We start from the raw sequence: 22,711 nt of genomic DNA on the forward strand, positions 1-22,711 counted from the left end.
CTGTCGTCGTCGGTCAGGCCTACAGACAGTCAGTCTCCTCTATCCGGTGTCTGTAGGCCTATCAGTACAGCTGTATTAAATAATAGTGTTATAGTCAAGTTAGAGATTAGGGATACCTTATTCTGAACACCAGTCGTTACGGGTCGTCGTTTGGGGAATGACGGCTGTACCTGACTACAGGGTTACGCAATTTTGTTTTACCAAAAAAAACTGGCGCGCCACGGATAGAACACAGTAGTTTTGCACGCCGTGAATGACGGATTTAATGAGTGGCCAAGAAAAAAATCTAGCTGCTTCATTTCAAAGGCTTCTCAAAATTTCAGCCTGAAAAATTCCTGAGATTGTTTTCAAATGAAACGGATGCCGAATTTGCCGCCCCTCAAAATGATCTATGAGCCAAAAAGATTTATCTGAGTTTATCTAAACGCGGATTGTATTATGTTCAAACGTGGATGGCAAATGAGATTATGCCATACTAGTGTTAAGTGTAACGGGCTGGCACACACTTCACCGAATTTCAAAAAGTATGGAATTCTAAAATTAACTTCCAATTGCTAAACTTCGTTTTTTTTCCACAACTTAATGATCCCCTTCCCCCAGATTTCAGCTATTTCTCCACAAATTCCGAAACGATTATCTAAGACATTCTGCACGTCGGCCAAATAAAAGATCTGCCAGTTAAATTTGAAATTTGCTATAATTTCTAAATCAAGATGCACACCAATAAAAGTCCAAAAAGGGGCGAAACTTTGGAACGAATTGCCGAATAAAATTAAGTCTTTAAAGACAGCTAAGTCATTATCAAATGGTATTAAAACTCACATTCTTTCTAATTATTAGATCTGCGATCACGCCTTTTTTCCTTCTGTTCATTCCTTTCCCCTTTTCTTGCTTTTTGTGTGATTGCACGGTGTGTGTTTGTGTGCATGCGCGTGTTGGTACTGGGAGCATCCTCCCACGGCAGGGATTCGAACCTGATGACATCGCTACACTCAGCCACGACACGAGTACCGTGGCAATCTCGATGCCATCAGGTTCGAATCCCTGCCGGGGAGGATGTGCTGTGCTGGGAGAAACTAGATAATAGGATGGTTATATCAAAGCTGTGGGTACTGTGATCTGTGTGCATTTGTGGCCAGCACACAGATCCACTACGATCATAGTTAGTGAAGTAATACTACATCCAGGGAGAGGCAACATGTGAAATTCAGTTTATTTCCACACCACATTTTCCAATGCATTTCTTTGAAAGAATCGAATGATTTAGATTTTCATATTTTATTTTCGATCACTCATCATCGTACGAGATAATAATTATGCATTTCAAGCACGAGCGTCTAGAGGGATAAGGACCCGTATAAGCTTTAGCTTCTCCTTACTCCTCGCACTTTATATTGTTAAATCTTTTAGGCTAAACAAATATGATACCTTGTTTCTCCGCAGCGGCCGGGTCATTTTTGTTAAATATGATAAAATTTATAAACAGTTCATTTCTATAGCGGCCGGGTCTGTTATGGTGAAATTGATCACGATTTAAAAAAAAGTAATGTATAGGGTAGATAGGCGGCCGGCCGGGTCAACATTTAAGCTCAGCAGAGCGGAGAAACAAGGTATCAATTTTTTTAGCCTTATGTATAATATTTATATGTATGTATGTTTGTATGTGTATGTATGGTATGTGCGAATTATAATTCCATTCTGTGATCCTGTAATTATGTAACGATTTATTTTGCAAAATAAAATATATTCATTCAAGTACCTCATCTGGTAGGATGGACAGTTTGAGGATCATAGTGGTTCCAATTCGCCCTCGTCAACCTCGTTCAATTCACTTACGAATCTGCGTTTAGGATTCCGCTATAAAGGCTGGGAATTTTGATAGTATTACTGACAAATACTGGTGTCGAATAGCGAGTTGTTTAGTGGTCAGTCGTATATTTCAATCCGGGTTTGATACGAGTCAAGCAATCATAGCCACGCCTTCATTCCGCCTTTCGTCGGCAAAAGCGACATTTCAGAATCAGCTCTTTAGCGGTAGCTCTAAAATGATCGTTGGCCACGTAGTAGATAAAGAAATTTACCGACGAGTTCAAAGTTGGTAAAAGGTTGTCGAACATCATTTGAGTGATGTATACCGCGTCGCCGTAGGGCTGAATTTTTGGAAGGTTTATAAAACGGGCTAGGAATTCATAGATAGATCGATAAGATGGCGGTATTTCGCAGACGACAAATAGAACGACTATAGCTATAGCAATTTTGATAGCTTTCACGTCGAGACGCGATATATTTCTTTCGCCAGTCATTTCTTTTCTTTTCGCCTTCAGTTTACGAAGAATCCATATCAGGTAGCAATTGAAAATCATTAGTAAAATTGCCGGCAATAATTCCTTAATTAATGTAGCGATGGATCGGTTAATCCATATGAAAGCACGGAAGAAGCCCGATCGTTTCCCTTTAGCTATACCGATGCCCGTTATGTGAACATTGTTACAAGCGTCAAAGAACGAAATGTTTATGCTTGTGCCGATAACGAAAGGCGAGTATAATAAACCAAAGCCAGCAAGCATGCAACAAACAATGATTTGTATTCTGTATTTTGTAATGTGAGATCTTGCGAAAAATGGAAAAGTTAAAGATACGCATCGTTCTAAAACTAACAGCACGGTTATCCAGTTGCGCTTCACCTGCGCCGAATATCGCGGAATCCAAGCCGTTTTATAGATCCACGGTCGCACGCCCCAGCTCAGGTACGGAATCCAAAACATGTGAGTTCCTTGCGTGAACCAGGACACGACGAAACGCAACGGTTCCTGAATCGTGTTGAAAATAAGGAAGAGTATATCGGCCAGCGCGAGACAGCGTAACAGGTACAACGAGATGTGATCAGACGACTGGCGACGTATGATGAAAATACTGAACGTATTCAAAATGATACCGACGATGCTGATCGGTAGAGCGCCCGCTAGTTTTACGCTGACGAGAAGCACGTTTTTAAAAACGTACGGTCGATTACAGTCTGGCGTAGTTTCAGCTACTGTGGTCGTCGCACTATAATTCATGCCGATAGACACTGCATGTCACATACCACGATACCCGTGATTACTCGTAGTAAGTACGAACGCTTCGTTGCTTCATAGAACTATTCCGAGTTCTATGGTTGCTTGCATTGCGTTCTCTTTTCAACGAGACTGAATAGTAGAATTGTTTCAGTCTCTCTGAAAACCCTGGTGTGTATTCCAGCATGCAGGAATATGCGGCTTGATAATATTAGTGTCGAGGTCGATGATCTGGTACTAAACAAAGCACAGCAGAAAAAGAAAAGCTCGAGGACTAAACCTATTCCGAATATGATCGGAGCCACCCGCTATCTATTCATCATTAATACCTGAATGTGGATATTATCGGAGCCATCCGTCATGAAATGAATAATCTACGACTTCCGGGTTCTAAAAAATCGCTAGCGGAATCTATGAAGTTTTAAAATAATTTGCAAAAATCTGACAACCCGATTTGAATCATGGTTAGAAGTCATTTAGGATTCTTTGCTCGAACCGTTCTGGTGAAGAATAACGATATTGAAGTGGCGTATCGAGCTTTGGACAGGTAATACATGGATGGATTGACTGTTTTACTCCCGCCGTGTCGTCGTCGGTCAGGCCTACAGACAGTCAGTCTCCTCTGTCCGGTGTCGGTAGGCCTATCAGTACAGCTGCATTAGATGACTAGAGATTAGGGATACCTTAGTCTGAATACCAGTCGTTACGGGTCGTCGTTTGGGGAATGACGGCTGTACCAGACTACAGGGATACAACTTCAGTTGCATTGATGGTGCTGACACCTACTATCTCTACCATTTTGTAGTGATGACGGTATTTTGTATTAAGCGAGACAATTGTTCGCGTCATCTCATTTATGTCTTTTTATAGATAGTACTTAGGATACTGGGGTTAAAAACTTTTTGCATCAGGCTCCTGTGGGGTTGAGTAGTATTATAGATTTTGGTAAGACGTTCGTATGTCTAGTAAAAGTCCTAACCGATATGATGTTAAAGAGACGTTTGTTTTTTTCGTCGTTTCAGAGTGTTGCGCAATGACGGTATTATCGAGGCGGCGCGCCGGAATATGTACTACGAGAAGCCGTGTCAGATGAGGCGACGCGTGATGTACGAACGTCAAAAACGGATTTACAACCAACACATGGACGATAAAATACAATTCCTGATGCGTAAAAATCGCACTAATCCGTGGCTGCGGTGACCGCGCTTTCTTTAACTATTAACCCTTTCAATGCTGGCTAATTAATACCCTATAGTGCTGAAGATAATTTGAAAATTCTGAAAAAAGTGTGATGAATAACGGGAATAGCACTATAGTGCGTCTACACCCTGGTGCGGTGTATCGTTAGTTACTAATATTTCACTATGTTTGACAGGTGCTGCCATCTTTCAACAGAGATAATTAGTAATTACTAATTAAATCAATATACCGCAGTGCGCTGTACTAGCAAAATCCATCACTGATTCGTACACCGCACTGAAAGGGTTAAACGTAGATCGAGTGTAGATTATTGTGTTTTGCGAATTGTGTATATTTTGTAGTCATTTCATTAAATTTTCGAACGTTTTGAATTTCGTCTCTATTTGTTGTTTTTCTCGTACTTGTTTTCCTATCTTCTACAATAGACTCCTGCAGGACCCAGTTCCACAGCTCTGAGTTGAAGTTAGTTCATTTTCAATGTTTTAACCCAGAGTCAAATCTTAACTCCGAACTGTGGAACTGGACCCTGCTGCTTACTCGGTACTCGCTTACTAATTGGCCCGATACGGATTGTCGAACGCAAGAACAAAGAAATTTAGAAATGAACACATTTTAGAATTCTCTTCTAATCAAAAATACATATATATACATGTATATAATTCGTATAAATAGATTTTAATTATCTTTAAAAAAAAACGTATTAAAAATCAATTCTAAAATTGACAGTTATTCTCTGAAGAGAGAAGTAGGACGGTTTAACTGATTGACCGCAGTTGCATTAGACACTCTTCGTACACGTAACCTTCAGAACTGAAATTCTAATCAGATCGGTACTTTCATAACGGGGAACCTTCCACAGCCGAGGATTCCTCCACTTGTGGCAAGTGAGAATCTTCATAGATCTCAAATCAAATCTAATCTCTTAGGATCTTCTCACTTCGATAAAAAATCTAATCAACTTTTTAAATATCAAACCAATTATCAATGAAAATATCTTTTTCGGCAACACGTATGATAATATTTTGAGGCGGGGAATGGAAATCCAATTCAAAATTGAAAATGAACGAAGTAAGACCCACTGTTCGTCACGCCACCTGGTAACCGATTTCCGAGTTTCCAGATGAAACTAAATAGTTTCAATCTAAACTTTCGAATTCGTCGTCGATAATTAGCTCTTTCTTTAAATCGACGGCGGCGTCTACGTCGGTTTTAACGACTGTATCGCCGTTAATTAGTTCGCTTAACGCCGCTGCGTTTCCTAACGAACTGACGACATCGTCATTGCGGCGGCCATCTTTAACTTCTTCGATCAACTGCTTCGATACTTTGATTCCTTCTTTTTTCGAACCCGCGTTCGCGACTTTCTGCTTCGCGCTCGACGTGTCCTCCCGGATTTCGGGTTTCGGACTCGAAACGTCCTCGACGAGGATCTTCGACGATTTGTCGCTGGCGTCCTCGTCGTCTTCCTCGCTCGAGTCATCATCGTCGTCTAACACTTCGATTACCGGTCTGTACGATTCCTGCGACGAAAACAATAAACACCGTTTAGTCTATTTTTTGTCTCGGATCGTTTCTTTTTCAGCGGGGAAGAATGAACTTTTATAATTTAATGATCAACTAATTATGAGTACTTGTCGCGCTGTATGGTGGGATAACAGCTATCCCCGTCCCCCATTCGAATTTGAAATTGACATTTTGATATTCCATTGCGCAACGGAGCAAGATCTGGGTTTGAGTTAAAGCAATAATTTGAGCTCTTAATGTAGCGATTACGTTTCACGAATTCAGTTAAATCCCACTTCAACAGAATCCGGTTCCATTTATATACGGGAGATGAGAGTTGACTTGAGTCGGGGATTACAAGGCTTTTTAGATTAATTTTACTAACCAAGATTCTCCAAGGACTTGAGTGGTTTACCGAGTAAAGCGCAGTCTACTGTATATTTCATAAATACATTTACTCTCAACTGTGCACCACCACTACTGAGTTAAAACTATGTTTATAGGAGAAATGACAGTTGACTTGAGTCGGGAATTACAAGGTTTTTTTTAGATTAATTTTACTAAGATTCTCCAAGGACTTGAGTGGTTTACCGAGTAAGCGCAGTCTACTGTATATTTCATAAATACATTCATTCTCAACTGTGAACTACCAGCACCGAGTTAAAACTATGCGTCTACCTTTTGTTTGGTCGGAGTGATGATCATTTCGGCTTTATATTCACTTTCCACATCGACATCTTCTAAATCCGGCAGATCCTGAAATACACCGTCATTTACTGATCAAATATCTTAGATTGACCATTTCAGTTTGTGAAGCACGTACAGGCAAGATTTCAATATCATGTAAGTATAACGGCCAATTCCTTGTACTTGATTTATTCATATTCGACGTATCTACTTACGTCTAACATATTTTTGCTACGTGATTTCGCCGCAACATTTTCAATACGTAAACTCTCCACGCTGTTCTTATCTGCAAATAAATCGAAAATTATGAATTCGTATTTTTCCCAAATGGAAGCCATATCCAGTTGTACGGTTAACTGCAACGTGCCGGCAGTGTTGTGACTGTAAACATTCCACTGAGTTGAAAGTCAGCGAAATAGGTGATTATCCAAATATGTTTTAGTAAAATTCACTGATTTGAGAGCGGTGGAGACTGGTGCGCAGTAAGGCAAAAGTCTTCAGTAATATATATTCTTTAGGGCCTACCCAGAGTTTGATTTAGATAACAGTAGTTCGTTTTTAATGTTTTACCGCATAAACTTAAGACTCGAAGTTTAACCTAGCACATTGGAACTGTGTAACGAATACATACCCACTGATCCACATGTTTTTCCGGAAAAAATCCCAGCATCATCTTCTTTTGACTTTGGTTTGATAAACGGAATGTCTACGTCCGGAATGCTTTCTTTTATTTCTTCAATAACTAACTTAGTACTAGATTCGTCGCTCTCCTAAAATATTTTAATTTTCTAAGATTAGTGATGTAATGTCAGCAGTGCAAGGTAAAGAATCAATTCATTTTCAGATAGAAATGTCTCAAGTCCGAGGCTGGGGCCGGTTGCTCAAAGGTTGTTTAATTTTAACCAGTCGTTAAGACTAACGACTGGTTAAAATTAAACAACCTTTGAGCAACCGGCCCCTGGTGTTGTTTTGACAATCAATTTTATGTCAATGGCAAAAGTCTGTTGACCGTCAGAGAGGGTGCAGAATACAGAGAGAGCAAATTGTCTGAGAGCAAATAGAGTGCAGGGTACAGACAGCAGATTGTCTGAGAGGGTACAGACAGCAGATTGTCTGAGAGGGTGCATGGTACAGACAGCAGATTGTCTGAGAGGGTGCAGGGTGGACAGCAGATTGTCTGAAAGGGTGCATGGTACAGACAGCAGATTGTCTGAGAGGGTGCATGGTACAGACAGCAGATTGTCTGAGAGGGTGCAGGGTGGACAGCAGATTATCTGAAGGGGTGCAGGGTACAGACAGCAGATTGTCTGAGAGGGTGCATGGTACAGACAGCAGATTGTCTGAGAGGGTGCATGGTACAGACAGCAGATTGTCTGAGAGGGTGCATGGTACAGACAGCAGATTGTCTGAGAGGGTGCATGGTACAGACAGCAGATTGTCTAAGAGGGTGCATGGTACAGACAGCAGATTGTCTGAGAGGGTGCAGGGTGGACAGCAGATTGTCTGAGAGGGTGCAGGGTGGACAGCAGATTGTCTGAGAGGGTGCAGGGTGGACAGCAGATTGTCTGAGAGGGTGCTCTGGACACTAACCTGTTCAAGTTGTGCTTGATCTGCTGCCTCTTTCGTTCCGTACAACCAATCGACGGTCTCCGGATCAACTTTAATATCGTCCGGATTTCGACCTTCTTTTATCGCCTCCTCTCTCAGTTTTTGTTCTTGTCGACGCGCTTCGGCATTTTTTCTGACCTTCGACAACGCTGTAAACGAGGAAGACACTATAGTCAATGATGAATTCTTCACCGCCACAAATTAAAGGTCTCGAGGCATTACTGTACTGTACATTTCCCTATAAATCTATAACACTCTCACATACCGTCGACGCTGTCTTGAATGCGTTTGCGTTCTCTATTAACCCACAATTCACGTTCGGCTTTCTCCGCTTCGCGTCCGCCGGTCGACCAGGCTTCCGCGCACGCGCGATCTTTCGGAAACACCGGACGATCGTCGAGATACGTCAAATTTTTCTGTCAAGAAAATCGAAACAAGTCAATAATTAGGAGAAGTTCAATACAGTGCTTTATGACTGACAGACTGATCTCAGTATTCAGTAATTTATGAACAAAACCACAGTTGATGATGAAAACATTTGTTGTCCAAGTTTCGAAATTTTTTGATTTTGCTCAAATCGACAGTGTATTATTATGTTCACGATTTTCTAATCTAAATTTTGACTAAACTTCATCGTCAGAGAAATGAAAATCAAAAAGTTCCTAAGAATATGGACGAGTTTCTAAGCAAATGAATGAAGGATATGTATAAAAAAAATCTAGTTCAGTCCAAACTTCAGTCGAAACTGTCAAATTGTTAAATCATCAAATGCGAGGTGTTGCTCAATTTGACAGTGTATTATGTTCATGATTTTCTATTCAACGTTAAACGTACTCACCAGGCGTACGGTCAATATCTTTCTGTAGTTCGAAATGCTCTTGATTACGCTGTTACCCATCAAATTCAAAACTCTCTGGAAAAAATAATTATCGCAGATTATGAATGAAACATGTTTCTTCAAATGAACATAACGATAGCGACAACTGGCAAATACAGCAGACTCCATTATTCAACGTCAGAGAGATGGTCCAAAGAGAATTTAGAACAGAGTCTACTGTTGATATAAATTAGAAATTACCAGATTTGTCATTTTCTCTAAAACGTCGACGATCGCCGGATCGGAGAGTTTGTTGTGCGATAGATCAATCACGCTGATACTGTGACAATCGGCGAGATGTTCGATATCTTCGACGGTCTCCAATTTATTGTGCGCGATTTGTAGATTCTCCAGTTGCGGTAAACACGCTGTAACGAGAAATAAAACTTCACCGATCTGATGACAAATACGCTAGATTCAGGGTCTTACTAGGTAGCATTGGTTTAACCAGGGCCCAGTTTTGCAAAAAAATTTAACTCAAATGTTTGATGTAATCGCTATTGGTAACTTCATATCTTCGACGAATGCAGCAATTCAAACTTAACCGATTAGGCTTATAACTTTTTGTGAAACTGGGCCCTGATACCGAAATGAAAATCAGAGAAATTGAAAATCTTTCAGAGAAAGTGTTTCTTATATTCATTTACTTGAGGGGATTTTTACCAAGCCGACTGGTAGTGAGTAAGGAGGAGTCTACTACGGCACATTACTCTGAAAGTGATGAAAAAACTGCTAACGCTACTGATCAATGCAAGCTACTCACATAGATTTTCGATCTTTTTTATCGCGTTGTTGCTCAGATTCAGCTGATTCAACAGCGGCAGAGGCTCGAGATTTTCGATTTTCGTCAGCAGGTTTTTCTGTATGTATAAACACCGCAAGTTCGGCTGATTGTCGAGGTTTTCGATCTTTTTGATTCCGTTGCATTCGAGCCACAGACACTTCAAACCAGTGTATTCTTCGAGATTTTCAATGTAGTAGATTCCTGTATGAATGAATGAATGAAATGAGAATAATGGATGATAGAAGTGAGTACGCCTACCTGGAGTATCTGATAGAAGTGCGTACCAGTTGGAGTATTATCTGAAGAGTAACTGGACTAGGCCGTTAGTTTTTAAGCCCTATGTCTCAAACAAATAATGCTGAATAGTGAATTTAAACCGCAATCTAGTTAGTGACTTAATCGCAGTCCAGTTACTGACTAGACAATCCAGTTACGGACTAAATCAAAGACCAGTGACTGACTAAACTGCAGTCGGTCCCATAACTGACTTAATTGCAGTCCGAGGGATCTATGACTAAATTGCAGTCCAATTTCTGACTAAACTGCAGTCCAATTTCTGACTAAACTGCAGTCCGGTCTGACAACTAACTAGCTATTGAAAATCCAAAATTCAAAAAGGTCTTAAAACCAATTCTTCGAAAGGTCTTTAAACTGGTTAAACCCAGAACAAACATAAACAAACCTTTATAATGTAAATAGAGTACATCGTTTAATTCGGGGGTTATATACAATTTGTTGTCTTTACAGTGTTGCTTCAGAAACGCTTTCGTCAATCGCGGCCAGTTGTTTTTCTCTTTCGTCGCGTCTTTCTTCTCATCGGCGCTGGGATCGCTATTTTCGTCATTACCGTCTGAATAAAAATGATTAATTATAGCAACTCTTTGAGAATAGCTTGTTCTAGTTCTAATTCTAGTTCTAGTTCTACCTATTACTGGCCAACTTCAACATGCTGAAGATTTTTGTCAGGTACAGACTTTAGTTGTTAAATCAGTGAGTCGACCGGCACTGATATGTGTCCTGCCTGAATGCATGGTTTCACTAGGATTCGAACCCTCAACCATTCAGATGTGAGTCAAACACCTAATCCACCATGCCACAGGGCAGGACTTTAGTGTACTAGGCCTACATCAACGCAGCTTTTTACCCAATTCTGCAGTTTTGAGCGACCCTTAGTAAACTCATGAAATAATTCAACTTGTAATTAAAGGAACCAGGTTAACGTGATTCAATTAAAACATGCTTACCACCGCTGCCAGCAGGGGTCACTATTTTATCGTTGTCGTTGACATTTTCTTTGTTTAAATTTTGCTCTTTCAAAATCGACGCGGAATCATCGGTAGATTTGATCGGTTCATCATGGTCGTCGTCGGTCGGTGAAGATTTCTTCGCTAGATTCGCGGACGTATCGTTATTCTGGTCGTCAACATTACCGTTTTTAGGGGTCTTAATTTCCGGCGTATCAATGATTTCTTCGATTAGAGGCATTCTGTAAATTAAGAAAATAGAAAATAATGAAATTGCTTTTCAAAACTAACTTGCACATAGAGGTATTAGTAGACTGGTAGAGGTCTCTTACGCATAAGGAACCTGGGAAAGTGGTTTCCTACCAAAATATGGAGATTTCTGCCCAGACTGGGAAGGTGGTCTCCTATAACTTACTCAGTCTGCTCAGACTTGTAAGTAGGCTGGGTTCTTGCCCCAGGCCCAGAGACTGTCTAGACTGGTAAAAATAATCCCATCCATATTTGCAGGGGAACAGCCATAGGCATAGGGAGAACGGGATAGTGCCAGCGCCAGCGGTCCTCTAATTTGACGGCATCCAGACCAGAAGACTAAGACTGCTGAGAAACTGATAATATTCTTAAAATTCTACTTTACGCGTATTACTTACTTGCATCTGGGTGTACGTGGACGTTTAGAACAGGCGGCTAGTCGTGATAATAACAGAATTCTCGAATATTCCACGAAAAATTCCCCAGGTTGTTTATCTTGACAACCGAGCTATGAAAGTATGTCCGGAACGTGCTGCCGCGGTGCGGTACTCACTCTCCAGGGTCGCATTGCAGACTGCTCCGAATAGACGCCGCCATTCGTGGCATGGCACTCGCTATCCGGGGACGCTTTGCAAGCTTGTCTATCAGTAGGTGCTGCCATCGCACGGCGTTGACTTACTGTGCTGCCACAGTGAACTTCTACTACATCTTGGAGCAAAAGATTACATGATACAGAATTCTATGATGATACGAACTAACCTGGACCGCTAATAAGTGCTGATGAAAAAAACAGCCAATAAAAACATTTAGCTTGCCCCGGAAAACACTGATAACTTAGTAGTGTTAACTGTACCAGAATTTTCTTCAACTTCAACTGTTTCCAGTTTCTTTCGATATTGTGCGAAATACTTATCGTCGTGATCCCCCACATTGGAAATGCTGAAACAAAAGAATGCTTCAAGCGGAAAATCGGCGTTAATGAAAATTTCAACGTAATAAATCCCAATGTTCTAGCAGCAGAACACCCGGCGTTTGTCGTACTAACGAGCAATTATCTGTTGAGACTTGTAGGTCGTACAAACGTTTTTAAATCTCGATCACATTACGGGTCAGATACAGTTCTTCGGACCTAATCTCGACGTATTCTCATAAGTGGAAATTCGTCGTAACTCACAAACAGAATTCCATCGTCGTAAATCTCAAGTAACCCCGATATTTAAAACCACTTCAGCGCCGTGGCGGAATTAGATAATGTACAGAGTCGATATAGGCTTATCTTCCGAGGTACTCGGAAGATATATTTCCGCAATCTTCAGTCTCGAGGTCGGTGCCGCGGGATCAGGTAGGCTAACACTATGTACACGTGTTCAAAAATTCGGTGCAAACCGGATCAGCCGGGGACTTTTTCCAGACAATCTGCGATGTTTATATATACAGACTGAAAATCTGCTGACGAAAATTGAAAATCTCGAGCCTCGGTCGATGCTTGGAGTAATCAGAATCCAAAAGGTCGATGTTAATTAACTAAATCTTAGGAATAACGCCATAAAAAAGGATCGAAAATCTATGCGGGTAGCTTGGAGTAATCAGAATCCAAGGTCGATGTTAATTAACTAAATTTTAGGAATAACGCCATAAAAAAGGATCGAAAATCTATGCGGGTAGCCTACATTGATCAGTAGCATCGGGAGTTAGTTCATCCTCTTACCCGTCACCGGTACCTACTAACCGCGCCACTTCGTGCTGAAACCCATTGACTGTGGATTTCTAGGAGACCCGGTGACTAATCGGCCCGGCACGACCTCTCTCTCTCTAAACTAAACCAGACGAGAGAACTTTTTATCACATTGTTGCTCCAGTTAAATTCGCCGCAACTCACGTGAGAGCGATCAGAGGGAAACCCCAGACAGTAATTATTATCACGTACGCCACTCTCTAAACGGTCGGTTATCACCCGGGTTTTTGGTGTCATTAGAAAGCGAGCAACCAACCGCAGTGGAACAGTAGCTACGCTGCCACTATGTTTCGAAGATTTTTACCCCGTCGTTCGACTATAAACAACGTGTCAATTATAAACAGCGAAAAATACGCGTAACACACAATTAGCTACAATGGAACGGATATACAGGAGTTTACTAAGCGTTGCGGGTTTGTTTTTCGTATTGAATTCGGTTCGTGGTGTAAAAAATGCGACGAAGAAAGACTTTCCGAATGGATTTCTCTGGGTTACGGCCAGTTCGGCTTTCCAAATAGAGGGTGCTTGGAATGTCAGCGGTATGTATAACTCTTTGTAGTATTTGCGGGTTTTGTTATCTATTTCTTCCGAGGACTTGTTCGTACATATCATTTTCATAACGCACGTGTTTTAAGTGGGAATTGATAACCACCGCTATTGAAGCATAGATGGAAGAGATGAATGCTCCAAAAAAAAACCTTTCAAAGCAACTCGCACTAAAATATGGATGACCCCGATATCGCGTAGGAGATCAGTGAATAGAAATGCTATGGTGCAATTGACAACGACTGGGTGACAAAAAATGTTTAAGATATCGTCGGTCAGGGTCTCAGTTACCTAATCGTCGGTGGTAAGCTTTGATAATCGGACAGGCTCATATCTTTTATACATACGTATGTGGTTTGTGAAAATATCCGATCGTGATTACTGAATCACAGACACAGGTTACTGCTGACTTATTAATCAATCTATTTGGAGCAATATATATATATTCCAGACCGAGTTTAACATGTCCAGTAAACAAGTCCGAAAGGTTTCCGTAAAATACATGTGCGTGTATGTAGTCATCTTCAGCAATACGCATTCTTTTTCTGCTTTGTGTTCAGTTGGATTCTACCGTATTGTATCAGCGTCATTTATCTCAAGTACACGGTGCTTTAGACTGAAAGTCACTCACAATGTAAACATGTCTCTAAAAATGAATAAATCACACGTAAAATGAAATACAGTAGACTCCGCTCAAGTTGCGGACCTTTGCGACCGTGAAAATTCGTCCAAATTGAGTGATTAGAGGTTATATTTAACGTAATTGTCACAAAAAATATTTCAACATCTCAGTTAAACGGTTATCTCCGATTCAATGGGCAAAACCTCATCACCAGAGACTCTTGAAAAACGAAAATAACCAATTTTTTCGTTTCCTTTGATGATGAAGTTTAGACTGTCAGAATTAACTGTTAAATCATGGACTCTAAAACGATTTAGAGATTCGTTTTTAAGTCCGTGGTTATATCGTCAACTATGGGTTTTGCCCATTAACTTTAGACTGAAATACTTAGATCAAAATCCAGTCTCTACCAGTCGGGTATCTCCGAGTCGGGCACACTAAAGTCTACTACAAGTATATTTCACAAAAAAATGCACTTGACGATTTAAATTCACGCAGATTTTGTCCTCCGTAGATAATCTTATTCACGACAGTTTTTTTTAATGAATTACAATAACCGATACTCGATCGGGACAAATAAAAGCGTCCTGTCGTGTCATAGCTTTCCTCGCTCGTAGATATAGCGCCACGCAATCATGTCCCATGTGCATTTTTTCAATATCTCCTGAGATTTAACACTGACATTGATCGCCCGACTATCACACCGCGCTCAGTAGGTACGAGCACACAGTTTTATATCAACAGGCGGAAAATATACAGTACTATACCTAGTACATAGTAGCTCATCTGGAATAGTATATATCATACGCCACGCACTCATTCCGTAGATTTCGTCTCGGCTCGAATTATGTCGAGCGCTGATGATATCGGGAGAGGGGATTTCGAAGCGGATTTCCTGTGGGCGGCGGCGACGGCATCCTACCAAATAGAAGGTGCCTGGGACGAAGACGGTGAGCGAAGCATTTTCTATAGTATATATTTACGCTGCAATCCAAGCCGTTCACCACGAAATGAATAAGTGCAGGAAACGTTCTACTAACAATGTTTTAAATGGATAAACAATTCTGCGCATATTACCTATAAACTTTGTTTTTCTTTTCTGAAAGCGCTGGGAAATATCGGTATTCAAAATGTACATAGGGGTCGGGAAATAAACTGTTTATTTGACTATTGATAATATCGATGACGACCGACATTCTTAGACAAAACATTTGACACAATTTGATAGATTCGAGAGGTTATGACCGGTTAATGTAAGGTAATGTTTTCAGACTCTTTACACAGGGCCCTGTATTTATTCATTCGTTGGCAAGAAATCCAACAATAATTTCGGCAAAAGACGAAATATTCTTGTAGGAAAAAGAGAACATATTTGGAGTAGCGTTTCGGCTAAATTCTAAAGGCCATCATCAGAGACGTTACCATACAGAGGCGGTTCTAGGGTCTGGTCCAGCGAGGGGTGCACGTGCACCCCTGAAATAGGGCCGAAAAAACTCACCAGAAACATTAACAAAATACAGAGAACAAACTTATGAGTTTATACTTTTTAGGTGGCAATTCGATATTTTTCCTTTTTTTTTCATTTTCGAAGTAGCGGACCGTTTTTCAAACTACGTGTAAGCGGGTGTTCGGACTACCGATTGTATTTTGTTTTGCGCAAAATGGTGAAATTTATGTCTAAATAGACTTTTACGAGAAAAAAAGATATAAAGAAACACGTTATCGTTGTAGGGAAGGGACCAAGTATTTGGGACACGTATACTCACCAGTTGGACGCAAATGGCGAGAAGAGGGTTAACGGAGACGTCGCCTGCGACAGCTATCACAAATACAAGGAGGACGTTAAACTCCTACGGGAACTCGGCGTAAGATATTTATCAGTAGCCCCAGACGTTGGATCGCGGATATTTCGTTGAAATACTTTTCTGACCCTAATATGAATCATATAGCAAACAGCTGTAGCTCTCAAGATATTTAAAGATATTTTTATACTTAATTTAAAAAAAAATTAGTAAACGGCGTTCTTTAAGAAAAATATTGCTTTAAGCTTATCGTCGATGTATTATTACAGGTGAACCACTATCGTTTTTCGATCTCGTGGCCGAGAATTCTACCGGACGGTCGAGTAGGCGAAAACGACGCCGGCGTCAACGATGCCGGCGTCGAGTATTACCAGAAATTGATCGACGAGTTGCTGAAGGCGAATATCAAACCGTTCGTGACGCTGTACCACTGGGACCTGCCGCAAGCTCTGCAGGACAAGGGCGGCTGGCAGAATCGACAGATCATCGACTGGTTCAACGATTATGCCGATTTATGTTTCCGCAAATTTGGAGACAAGGTTTGTTTAACACGGTACAACAACAACATTCCGATATCGTGAACTAGGGGATTCCCCCATTCTCCGATTGAGCAAATGCGACAACAATTTCTATCGCGAAAGGCGGGGTTCCCCCTCCCCACCCCCGGGCAAATCCAACAATATTCAACATCGTTAAAAACCGGGATTTCCCCAATTCTGCAAATACAGCAATCGATTTCTATCGTATGGGATTTCCCCAGATTTCGAAATACATGTATTCCGAACGGCTGATGAAATCTGTCAGAAATTAGAACGTACATTCCACTTGTGTCAGACCACTCGTGGAGGGGGCCGAAGTTTTTTCGACGAGGAATTCTGCGTGAACTCCGCGGCAGTTCGAGCGACGACGATTCGGCATCACATTTATTCCGAGTAACGCGATAAGCAGAGCCTATAATTACAGTACTTTCAAGGCTGGATTAAATTTAGATATCGCGTTTAGTTAGGCGCGTCTTAAAAGCGTCATCGAATAACGACTTAAATCAAAACACGCAAGGACAAAGAACATGAACAGATCGTTGAATAAATCCCACAATTCGAATTTTATATGATAAAAATCAATTATTTTGAAACCACAACGTTGTGTCCGAGTCAAATTTGGCCCGTGCCTCCTAGAGAGCGCTTTCACCACTCTGGATACGAATCAGTAGCAATTCACACGCAAAAATTTTGATCCGTGCTCTCTTTAGATACCATAGTCAGGTGTGCCTTTTTGAATTTCGATTCCAGCTAACAACTTTCGTTTTTGATCTTTCAAATTTTGAGTGGGTTGTTTCAAATCAGGCGCGGATCCAGGGTAATTCGGTGACGACAGCACAGTGGAAAAAGGGCACCAACTTTGAAACGGGCCAGTATTAATGTCCAGCGAGCGAGTTTGAGTGCCATTTATTGGTATCATGCCACTAAATTTGCCTTCACATTCAATTTGCTTATGCCTTTTTAGATTTTTGGCGAAATTTGCCCTTTTTCGATTAAATTTATAGAGCAACAATAATGTCTCTTTTATAATGGTGCCCTTTTGAGTAGAGAAAAATGCCTTAGATTGCCTTTTTTGATTTGGGCAATTTATTTTCATTCACATTTTGCTTTAGGCCTAGTACAGAAAGGCAATTATTTTTTATGGCGCACAAATTGTGTGCCCTTTTTACTTTTTTCCCAAAACAAAAATTTTTCAAGGGCATTTGAGAACTGCCACTACCGCACGTGCTGCATGTGCGATAGTCTGTATCCGCGCCTGCAAATGATTGTAGATTTTCTTTTTTTCAAATACGAAATACTCAAAATCTTTTTTTTTTTTAATTTCGTCGTTTTCGTGTGGCAGGTGACGACGTGGATCACTCTGAACGAGCCGTGGGTTGTGGCGTTCCTCGGCCACGAAAAAGGGCCGAAACAAATGGCGCCGAACGTCAAAGGCGAGGGCGACGCAGTGTACGAGGTGGCTCACAACATGATACTATCGCACGCCAAGGCTTACCGTACTTATAACAGCAAATATAACCAAGCGCAAAAAGGTAACCGATTTTTCACTTCATTATTCTCGAAAATACAATTCCTTTTGAAACGATTCTCTTTTAAAATTCACCCATTGATATCATTAATACAAGGTTCTTACGGATAGACGATACGGGTGTACCTATCTGATTACCCCCGACCCTTGACCAAATATCCCCCCCCCCCCCATTAAATCATCAGATAGGCTACGTGGAGACTGTTTCTTCTCAATTGGTTCCTCGTGCCACTCAATCGACAGCAAGAACGACACCAAAAAATCAAATTCCCCGATATTTCCTCGATTTCGAGAACGGCAAAAATTCCCTGATTGTCCCGATCCGTTTAGGAACCGTGTTATTACTACAGTGTATCCCAAGGTTAATCCTGAAATGTTTCAAAACTCCTTACCGAAAATTAGCTACCGATTTTTTTCTACGGTTCTTCTAAAAAAAAATAAACAATCGCATTCACAAGATTCGAATTCCATTTCCTCGTAGGCCAAGTTGGAATATCGTTGAATTCGTTTTGGTACGAACCGAAAGATGAGAACAGCGCCGCGGACAGACTGGCGGCCGAACGAAATCTACAATTCGAGTTCGGCATGTTCGCCGGGCCGATCGTCGACGGGTCATACCCGCAAGAGATGACATCTCGAATCAGTGCGGACAGACAACAGTATTTCACCGAAGACGAGGCGCAGCAAGTTCGCGGTACGATTTCAACCAACAAAAGCCCCCGTGACAAGACTAGGCCACTTTCATCGGCGAATCAATATTCGCACCCGAAACCAATTTTTCTAATCCTCGTTTCTCTCATTTCTGATGAGCTTAAAACCTGCCCGGCCTGTACATAACTTTAAATAAGATAAATTATGATCAAGCTAACCAAAAGCTGACCCGGCAGTTATAGAAATGAACCGATTACGCTGATTTCATTGCAGTTTACAAAACGACCCGGCCGATTAGAATAAACAAGTTATCATTTTTAGCCTAATTTGCTAAGATATCAACGCCGCATGTTTAATCAGCGATTATCTATTTCGCCTGTAGTTCTACCGCAACATTTCGACCGACGAATCACGTCTAGCACCGACGCTTTAATGACACTTTGCCTTAACGCGTCAACCATACCAGAGCGCTAAACCCCAGATCATCTCAATGATTTGGATAAGCGGAAATGTAACGATGTGAATGACTCTCAAAAGAGTGACCGATCATTCTTCCAACCATCGACTTAGAAAACGATTCATAGTCATTTTATAATTATCGTCCCAGTTCTAAATAGTTATAGAGACCGAATTTAGTGAACGAATCACTTTTCGACGAATGCAGTTCGCCTGCTGCTCTGTCACGAGCTGCAGAACACAATTCGTAGAATACTCGTCGTTGTTGGTTTTTTTTCCGCCAACTATAATAATGATATATTATCGGTAATTAAACGCTGTGTTTTCATCGTTTTAGGGTCGACCGACTTTTTAGGCGTCAATTACTATTCGGCGAGATACGTGTCTCAATCTGATGAATCTTACCGCGGCGGCGATATGATGATGCCGAGCAGTTATATGAGCGATTTGGGCGTCGATCACGAATTCGACCCGAAATGGGAAAGGTGACGATTCTTTTTTTCGTTTCCAAGTCTTATTCGTTATTTAATTGTTTATTTTACGCATAGGCCTATACACGTTCTTTTCATCTTAAATTTTGATTCAATTTGATTCGTCTTCTCGCAAAGGAAAGTAGCAGTAATTGTCAAGTTGCCATATTCACGAAACACTCTGTTGCCCACCACGTTGGAACAGTAAAATCCCACAAAAAAAAAATAAAAAGATGAGTCAGATATGTAATATGTTCGACTAATATCCTAATAGCCATAGAGGACACATGTAAATCATTACAATGTCGATGATCCTATGCTATACCAGTCCTGCAGGGACGACCCCTGAGGGGAGCCTTCGGAGACTCCCACGTACGACCATAAAGATTTCGAGTTCTCTGGAATACAGACGTTTTCGATTAAAAAAAAGATGATACCTGAATGTATCGACGCTTTCAACAATATTTCCAACTCATGCTTGTATGGCCTAATTCGAAAATTAATCTGCCCTAAAATTTGCCAAAACAACAATCATTCGCAATAATATACATATAAGGATATGTTAATTGCTACGATAACAAACCTAATTGAGACTATCAACCGTCTAATGCTCACTATCTCCCCCCCTCTCTCTCCCCTCCCCCTCTTCCCCTCCTCTCTCTCCCTCGGTAATGACTTTCACAATCTCTCAATTTTCGCAGGAGCAACGTCGAATGGTTGAGAGTCGTGCCGGAGGGACTGACTAAACTGCTCGCTTGGATTAACAGGACGTACGATCATCCGAGAGTGGTCGTTACGGAGAACGGATACGGCGACACTACGGACACCGTTAACGACCAGACGAGAATTGACTACATTCAACGCCACATAAACGCCATCTATGCTGGTAATATTTCATACGCGCATACAAATTGACAAAACACATTAAGGCTGAAAATAATTGATACCTCGTTTCTAGTTTCTGTAGAGCTTTTAAAAGTTAACCCAACCGGCCGGCTATCTACCCTGCACATCACTTTAAAATTGCGATCAAGCTAACGATTACAGATACGGCAGTTATATAAATGAACCGATCACAAATTTTATTGCAGTTTAGCGACCCTGTCGATTAGGAGAAACAAGGTATCGTTGTTCTAGCCTAACGTCGAGTTGTTATAGACTCGTGAATTAGCTAATATGTTTTTACGCCGCATAGTTTTCGTCGTATCGTAAATAATTTCTTGATAATTCGGTAGATAGTTTTCCAGATAATTAGACATACGTTTAAACGTTGAGCGTTTTTTCTAGATTCGTGTAATAGCTAATATAATATTTTCCCGCTGCGTAGTTTTGTCGTATTAGCTCTAAATAATCAGGCGATTTAATAAGCCATATTTACGTATATGCTATAATAATTTTTTATCTATTTAAATTCAGATGATTTTAGATAGGTGATCGTCATTTTCAACCCCAATTCTATCTCAAATTCAAGGCAGTTCTATATAAAGTTTACCTAACCATATTCGGACGTGGCCATCGACTCGGGCTTTCGACTAACTCGGAGACAAAAATTGAATCAATTTTTCTGACTCGCAAACGTATTTTCCGATCCTCAACTCGGAACTTCGCCTAGCTTAGACCAATTTTAACGGCACCGGTTTTCCCGAATTAGGCGCGGTTCGCTGCATAACCCCGAGTTAGTCATAAGCTAGGTTTTTTTTTTTTCATAAGCTAGGTTTAGTAGGCGCTACTGCTGTAAACGGGAAGAAATCTGTATCGTTAAAAAGCTGTATCATTGCAGGGAGGCATGAAATACGAGAGGAATGTATCGTAATGTTTACATTTTCTATCTACGTATTCAATTTCAGCTATCGTCGAGTCTAAATGCGACGTGTTCGGATACACCGTCTGGTCGCTGATGGATAACCTCGAGTGGGACGACGGCTACGCCTACAAGTTCGGACTGCACAAAGTCAACTTCGCCGACCCGGCGAGGCCACGCGTGAAGAGAGACTCGGCGAGGTGGTACGCCAAATTCCTGGGAGCCAGCGACAAACAATCGCCGCGCTACGACTCCGAGAAACCCCCAAGTGAACACGTAGGCGGCAGTGGCCCTCGGAATGTCTCGTCGTATCTATTTCCGATCTGCGCGGTTATTGTCGGTATAATAGTATCGATCTACATCACTCAAGCGACTGCAACTACTGATTAAATTCCCAGACTATTCGAGTAACATGTCGTCATTTTTTTTTTGAAACAAAAAATCACTTGCGCGCGATCGTTGTATTTTTACGTACGGAGTTAATTAATTCAGACAGAAGGTTAGGTGCACTCCAGTACTGAAGTTATACCAATTCTATAATTCAATGTAGTGGTCTCATAAGTCCCCCTCAATCTACCCCTGCTCGTCGATCTACGTTTGAAGTGCACAGTTAGATTGCTCCTAAAAGTACTGGGCCCCGGTCAACTCGATGAATTTTACACAGCCACCGCTTTCAATTTCCCAGATTCTCATTTCGGAGAATTAACAAATTTACAGATTGCTTAGATGTCTCCGCATGAGGATTGTTCAGATTGTTCAGATGTATGTACGGTATTTTTAAAAAAGTCAAAACATTACAATTGCTTTGATATATTTGGCTGAGCTTGAATGATAGTCAGTAACCGAACTGCGGTTTAGTGAGCTTCACGATCAGTTGGTTTTAAAGCTTTAATATAAATACGCAAAGCACACCGACACTGTTGGTAAACAAGTCGTCGTGCCAGTCTTCCCTTGTTTTCAATGTTTGTTAACCGATAAAATCCTAATTAAGATAATAAGTGATCTATCGATGTTAATACATCCTGTTGTAATGATGTGTGTGTGTGTGTGTTAAAAATAACATCAACATGTCATCTCTTCCTATCAGATATAAATCATATCCTACTAACTGCAACGCAAACGCTTCCCCGCTGGTCTGAAGAGTATTTGCGAGGTCAGCGTTCATACGAACTGTATTTTTCTTGTAAATATTTGATCGCCTGTCTGGAAGTTTATCGTGTAACTGCTTTAAATGGTTGTAAATAATAATCAATATTTTGTCAATATCAATTAAATGTAAATAAATAAACAGATAATTGTGACATTGGTAGATAATGTATAATCGTTCGTCAAACAAGTTTCTACGTAGTTTGT

General features: G+C 40.9%; 4 protein-coding genes across 5 annotated transcripts; 2 read left to right on the plus strand and 2 right to left on the minus strand.

Annotated features, from left to right (window-relative positions):
- Nucleotides 1-1,982: 1,982 nt before the first annotated feature.
- On the minus strand, nucleotides 1,983-3,059 carry LOC141912909 (FMRFamide receptor-like). The gene has a single exon (XM_074804336.1). The coding sequence runs from the start codon at nucleotides 3,057-3,059 to the stop codon at nucleotides 1,983-1,985; it is 1,077 nt and encodes a 358-aa protein (XP_074660437.1).
- A 369-nt stretch (nucleotides 3,060-3,428) lies between these two features.
- On the plus strand, nucleotides 3,429-4,627 carry LOC141913003 (small ribosomal subunit protein bS21m-like). Its single transcript, XM_074804442.1, has 2 exons — nucleotides 3,429-3,603; nucleotides 4,079-4,627. The coding sequence occupies exons 1-2, from the start codon at nucleotides 3,518-3,520 to the stop codon at nucleotides 4,254-4,256; spliced, it is 264 nt and encodes an 87-aa protein (XP_074660543.1). The 5' UTR covers nucleotides 3,429-3,517; the 3' UTR covers nucleotides 4,257-4,627.
- Nucleotides 4,628-4,882: 255 nt separating this feature from the next.
- Nucleotides 4,883-12,950, minus strand: LOC141913295 (dynein axonemal assembly factor 1-like). Its single transcript, XM_074804788.1, has 12 exons — nucleotides 12,917-12,950; nucleotides 10,960-11,201; nucleotides 10,398-10,565; nucleotides 9,695-9,916; nucleotides 9,133-9,299; nucleotides 8,893-8,967; nucleotides 8,320-8,470; nucleotides 8,037-8,203; nucleotides 7,078-7,216; nucleotides 6,662-6,732; nucleotides 6,438-6,515; nucleotides 4,883-5,776 (listed from the first exon to the last, which is right to left on the minus strand). Exons 2-12 carry the CDS (start codon nucleotides 11,198-11,200, stop codon nucleotides 5,393-5,395), a joined length of 1,863 nt encoding a protein of 620 aa, XP_074660889.1. The 5' UTR covers nucleotide 11,201; nucleotides 12,917-12,950; the 3' UTR covers nucleotides 4,883-5,392.
- Nucleotides 12,527-22,407, plus strand: LOC141913296 (cytosolic beta-glucosidase-like). Of its 2 annotated transcripts, none has more exons than XM_074804789.1 (8): nucleotides 12,527-13,482; nucleotides 15,843-15,976; nucleotides 16,183-16,452; nucleotides 17,795-17,984; nucleotides 18,462-18,674; nucleotides 19,425-19,572; nucleotides 20,259-20,443; nucleotides 21,405-22,407. In XM_074804789.1, exons 1-8 carry the CDS (start codon nucleotides 13,320-13,322, stop codon nucleotides 21,746-21,748), a joined length of 1,647 nt encoding a protein of 548 aa, XP_074660890.1. In that variant the 5' UTR covers nucleotides 12,527-13,319; the 3' UTR covers nucleotides 21,749-22,407. The 2 variants fall into 2 exon arrangements, with proteins under 2 accessions (XP_074660890.1, XP_074660891.1); XM_074804790.1 differs by lacking the exon at nucleotides 12,527-13,482 and adding an exon at nucleotides 14,836-15,061.
- The last annotated feature ends 304 nt before the right edge of the window (nucleotides 22,408-22,711 follow it).

This window comes from Tubulanus polymorphus, chromosome 11, assembly GCF_964204645.1.
Source record: "Tubulanus polymorphus chromosome 11, tnTubPoly1.2, whole genome shotgun sequence".
In the NCBI taxonomy this organism is placed as follows: Eukaryota; Metazoa; Nemertea; class Palaeonemertea; order Tubulaniformes; family Tubulanidae; genus Tubulanus; species Tubulanus polymorphus.